Here is a 4,982-nt window from a genome sequence, read left to right as displayed (position 1 = left end):
ACTTTTCGGCACAGTCAATGTACTCGTACGGAAAAACACCCTTTCGCGTCAATAATTCGAAATCTTCGGTAGACAAATTTGGAAACTCGGTTCGTAAAATTCTTAATTTGGTTTTATCTAAGAAAGACGCTAATTTATCGAGACTGGTACTCAAGAATTTGTATAAATCGATGAATCTCAATTTTATACAATTTCGCGACTGTCCATTTGGATCTTCGACACTTTTTGTGAACGAGATGTACTTTTCTTTTGTTATCGGCAATACACTGACGGCACCCTCGAAGGCTGTAGCTATTTCTTCGATAATAAAACCCGAATCGTAACCGGACAAATTATGAAAAACTATGGGAATGCAAAAAGAGTTTTTATAATTTAGATTACAATTGGAGTGCGCGGGACCGCTGTACCGACCGGTTAGATGGCAATGACAATGCGTCGCGTTGCGAAATGCCTCCTGCTCTTCGCTCGGTAAATTATCCATTTGTATGTTATTCGATCAAATTGATTTAACAAAATGTGCCAAATTCTTTAATTCTTCGACGAACCAGGAAACACGATTCGCATCACGACGACATTGATACACCGACAAGGACGAATCGTATGCGCATTGAACATAATATGCAATACTAAATACTTTATGATGCTGGTACGTGAATCTTTGCGCTTCTCGATCAGTTTTCTCCATAATGCACTGGTGGTCGGCGTACACCAGAAATGGAAGTCGCTCTTTCTGGATGTAGTTGTTGAAGCTGAGCCACTTGCTTTCATCATCTAGTGATACAATTGCGCAATCATTTATCTTCTCGCAATCTACGGTGTGAGCTTCCAGCTTCTCACTCGAACTAAAGTAGTGCAAGCATCTGCAATAAAAAGACATAAATTCTTTTCAAACATATATTTAAAAAAGAATTATTATATTCATACCTATCGCAAACGTATTTTCTGCGTTTATGTTTACTCAATTGTGAGCTCACGAGGCGAGACAAGTTTTTGATCCACGCGAAATGTCCCAAGCCGTTTGGTCCTTCTAAATACAGCAAATTGACATGTCTCTCCATCTACTGTGTGGCGAGCCGTATCGGTAGACCTTCTTTTCTTCAGTGGTGTAGACGTTGATGGAGATGTTGTTGACGTGTTCAAACTTTTTAATTTGGTTCAATGTCATTGGGAATTCGATATCCTGGATATTCAACACCGTTGAATAATGAGGATATTTCGATGCTCGTGCTACGTATGCCCACCCGTTCTTTTCGAAGCTCGCGTTCATCTATTTTATCTACCCCTTGGAATGTGGAGTCTGGTCTTACCGAAGTGCACTCTGCAGCTGGCATGGAAGCATTCTCGACTCCCGCATCGCCAGTGCGTTAACACTGTGCAACAATTAGGTAATTAAATTCATACACTAACCGCGACAACACGACACTGTACAATTGTATTATTAGAATTATTCAGTTTTGAATATATAATCATTTGTTAACTTTAAAAGGCCTGTTAAATCATTATTAAACCTTCACCATTGGAATAAGCAATCCTAACCACTGTAACGACCCACAAAATAATAACTTTACCGCTCGAGTTATTATTTGTTTAGAATTAATAGTTGTGAGGCTTTATCCACGACGCGTATTATATTCCAACGATACGATTCAATCCTTACCTAACCTTCCCAACGGTTACCTTTTACCGGGCGATACCGATCCTACGGTTACCCTTAATTGGGAGATACCAATCTTTTCTTTCTTATTCTTTACCTAACCTTCCCAACGGTTACCCTTTACCGGGAGATACCAATTCCCAGCAGCTATCTGACTTCGCGTCAGAGTCGTCTGCGATTTCTACTTCATCCCCAATCTTTGGATCCATTGAAATAAACAGGACTAGGAGATAATCGTATCTTCTCCGATTCTTGAATTCAACCCACTCGCAGGGCTCATACGCGCGACGCTATCGCCCTGGCTCGTAACACCCGATATACGTGACTTTCGAGTGGATGCAGAGCAGCCACTATTGACCACGCGAAACATGCATTGTCGTTCGAGCATACGTTGATTACAGTTCTCTTTAGTTGTATTTCTCGTGGTAATTGTGTGGTACATCCAGTATGCAACGGCATATATTTATTCACGTTAACAATTAAATCGAGTATATGCGACAGCGCCCAACCGCTATCCCGTTCTTGAAATTCTTCCAGCGATGCTAGGGTGGTTTCGACGACGCGTTGCTTGTACCAGTCTTCGAGATTGATCGCGTCGAAGATTTCACAGTTCTTCGTGCTGATAGTCTTGTTCGAGCGTTTATCACCCGCTACAAACTCTCTATTAAACGCGGTATTCACTTTTCGTGCCTTATGTTTCACCAATGCACCCCGTATATACTCGAGCACAACGTCTCTCGCATCGTGAAGAAAGTTACGCGGTTCGATGTAGTGCGAATTTAAAACAGCGCCGGTTAATACGCGCCTCTCGAACGCAGTGTCTATTTCACGCCACAAGAGTTCAGTGCTTGAATGGCCGGCTCCTTCGTACACGAAACGTCTGCGCAACGAATACTTTAGACTATCGAGATGCGCGATACGAGCGATCAACGATTGTTGAATCCCGATCGATAATCGAGGGAGTTTTGCTCGACTATGTTCTTCCAGCGACACAAGGCACTCGTTGCATCGTTCTTGCCATGCGAGGTTCTTTCTCTTCTTGCGAAGTCAATCAATCGGCCTGGTCCCACAATTGACTTTCCATTTCCAAGAGTTCTTCCATGGTTGCACTTACTTCTTCGCTGGGGGCACTACCGAACGGTTTGAATGCAGTTCAATCTGCAACACAATTTTTATAGTGTAGGCCACGTGATTCTGTCACGTGATTTTGTCACATGATATGCCCCTACTATGATGTCACTGCCTGCAGATTAACAAATGATTCCGCAGAATTCTACCACTCACATCCTCAACTGGTATACTTCCTTCGCACGTGCCCTTGTATTGATTTACTCCTAGTTCTCGAGCGTATTATTAGATATTTGTTATTAAGAATTTATAATACGTATAAAAAAAATTAGATCGCGCGCGCGCGCGCTACGCGAAGGTGTGTATGCTAAAAATAAATGTGGATAAGAAAGGGAAATGTGTGTGGGAGGGGAGATTTGCTGTTTCAGCATTTTTTTTGTTCATCTGACAAAGAGTGGGGGGTGTTATATAAAAATGTCTAAACCCGTTTTTTTCAATCATGGTTCGCAACATCGTTCTATCGCCTCGTATTGAAACATCAGCGATGTGGTCCAATGCTGAAATCGCTCGAGCAAGGCGAGAGAATCTTCCGAACAAGGAGTTCAACCAACCATTAACAAAGAAATCGCGCACACAATAAGTTCTTTGACAACATATTGCAAAATGTGCATTCAAAATTCAATATCCTTTATAATCTTTGTTTCTCTTGTCAGCGATAGCGATAATGTACATTCGGAACGTAGAGTAATACGCGTGGTGCGTAAACTGGGGAGGAGATATCCCCTGACAAATACATTCTACAAGTATCTTGACATCGGGGTTCGAATCGGTGGTTCCTGCGACGTGGAGCTGGCTATAGGAGACTCTCGTGGAAACGAGATTAAATTTTCTATGGATACGTGGAAAGATCTTCTACGAAAGAGGCATAACATTCCTCAGATTTATGCTGATACATCGGGAACCTCGAACGAGCCGATAAACATTTAATGATGTAACAGTTAAATTCCGATAACTAAACGACGTAAAACTAGTAAAACTCTCAAATTCTACCGTCTGTATGATCATGAGTGAAACAACCGGACAAAAGTTGTTCGCTTTCGAATATTGTATCGATCACATGTACAGTTGGCTGTCTGAAAACTTGTACCTGGTAGAATCTAAGTACAACAAGTTTATAGAAATAATGCAAAATGCTGAAATTAAGGATTATGCAAAGGCAATTGTTGAATATGAAAATTTTGAGTGTCATTCATTGATTGACTCTGAATTGTTAGCATTAGGTTTAGATGTAATGGTGGAATACAGTTATCAATAAAAAAAATAGCTTGGATATGTGTCTTTCTTTCTAGCGCATTTCCTCCCATATCATATTCTCATCCGGTGTAATGTTTCTTTCGCACGTTCTCCAGTATTCTCGTCGCCAACGAATGATGTCACCTCTACCGTTTCTTTAATATTTAGTCCTTGAGAAATTGTATCGCGCAAATAAAAGATTTGCTGCCGGATTGTAATTTGCAAACTTTGCGTTTTTGGATCTTCTGCTCGAGGGTATTTTCGCGAGATATTCCTACCGATATCGTGCGCTCTACAAAGATTGTAATGTAATATTATATGTTGCACGGAGCATAAGTGCGAGGAAGAAAATACTCGGGCGCGAGTGAGAGAGGGAACCCGCGGAGCCCGAAAAAATATCCCCACTCTTGCGTGCGAAGAGGACGGTTTCCCCTACCCTTACGCGGTTATTTCGTTACATGTAAAATTCGCGTTTTTATTTTTTACCGATCACTGATAATTACCGACCGGTGGTGTCCCCCTGTACCTTAAGGGGATAAACACGGGTAATGCAGCCCTCTGTAATTCGACAAAATCTAGCCCGAAATATGGGTTAGCTTTGCCCACAGATTTTGTCCTTATATGAGCATATTTTGAGCTCAATGGGGGCTCATTCCAAAGAGGAAGGTCTAAGGAATGGCGCTCTGGTCGTGGTTGAACGATATTGTGTCGATATGTAATAAATGAGCGTCCAAAGTCGAGCAAAAGTCGAACAAAAGTCGAGCAAAATACATCCGCAGAATAGTTGTATTTTTAGGTCACTAAAAAGATTTTGTAACTCAAACGACGACCAGAGCGCCATTCCTTGGACCTTCCTCTTTCGAACGAGCACTCATTGAGCCAAAAATATGCTTATATAAGGACAAAATTTGTGGGCAAAGCATTGCATTCCCAGAAACGAGATTCCGCCATTTTGACGATAATACAG

At 41.5% G+C, this 4,982-nt stretch overlaps 1 protein-coding gene across 1 annotated transcript; it reads right to left on the bottom strand.

Annotated features, from left to right (window-relative positions):
* Positions 1–460: 460 nt before the first annotated feature.
* LOC128896594 (uncharacterized) lies at positions 461–2,676 on the bottom strand. Its single transcript, XM_054159962.1, has 2 exons — positions 925–2,676; positions 461–860 (listed from the first exon to the last, which is right to left on the bottom strand). The coding sequence occupies exons 1-2, from the start codon at positions 1,056–1,058 to the stop codon at positions 497–499; spliced, it is 498 nt and encodes a 165-aa protein (XP_054015937.1). The 5' UTR covers positions 1,059–2,676; the 3' UTR covers positions 461–496.
* Positions 2,677–4,982: the final 2,306 nt, after the last annotated feature.

This window comes from Hylaeus anthracinus, unplaced genomic scaffold, assembly GCF_026225885.1.
Source record: "Hylaeus anthracinus isolate JK02 unplaced genomic scaffold, UHH_iyHylAnth1.0_haploid 11644, whole genome shotgun sequence".
Lineage (NCBI taxonomy): Eukaryota > Metazoa > Arthropoda > Insecta > Hymenoptera > Colletidae > Hylaeus > Hylaeus anthracinus.
Note: the sequence above shows the minus strand (reverse complement) of the source record. Positions and strands in the feature narration are given on the sequence as shown.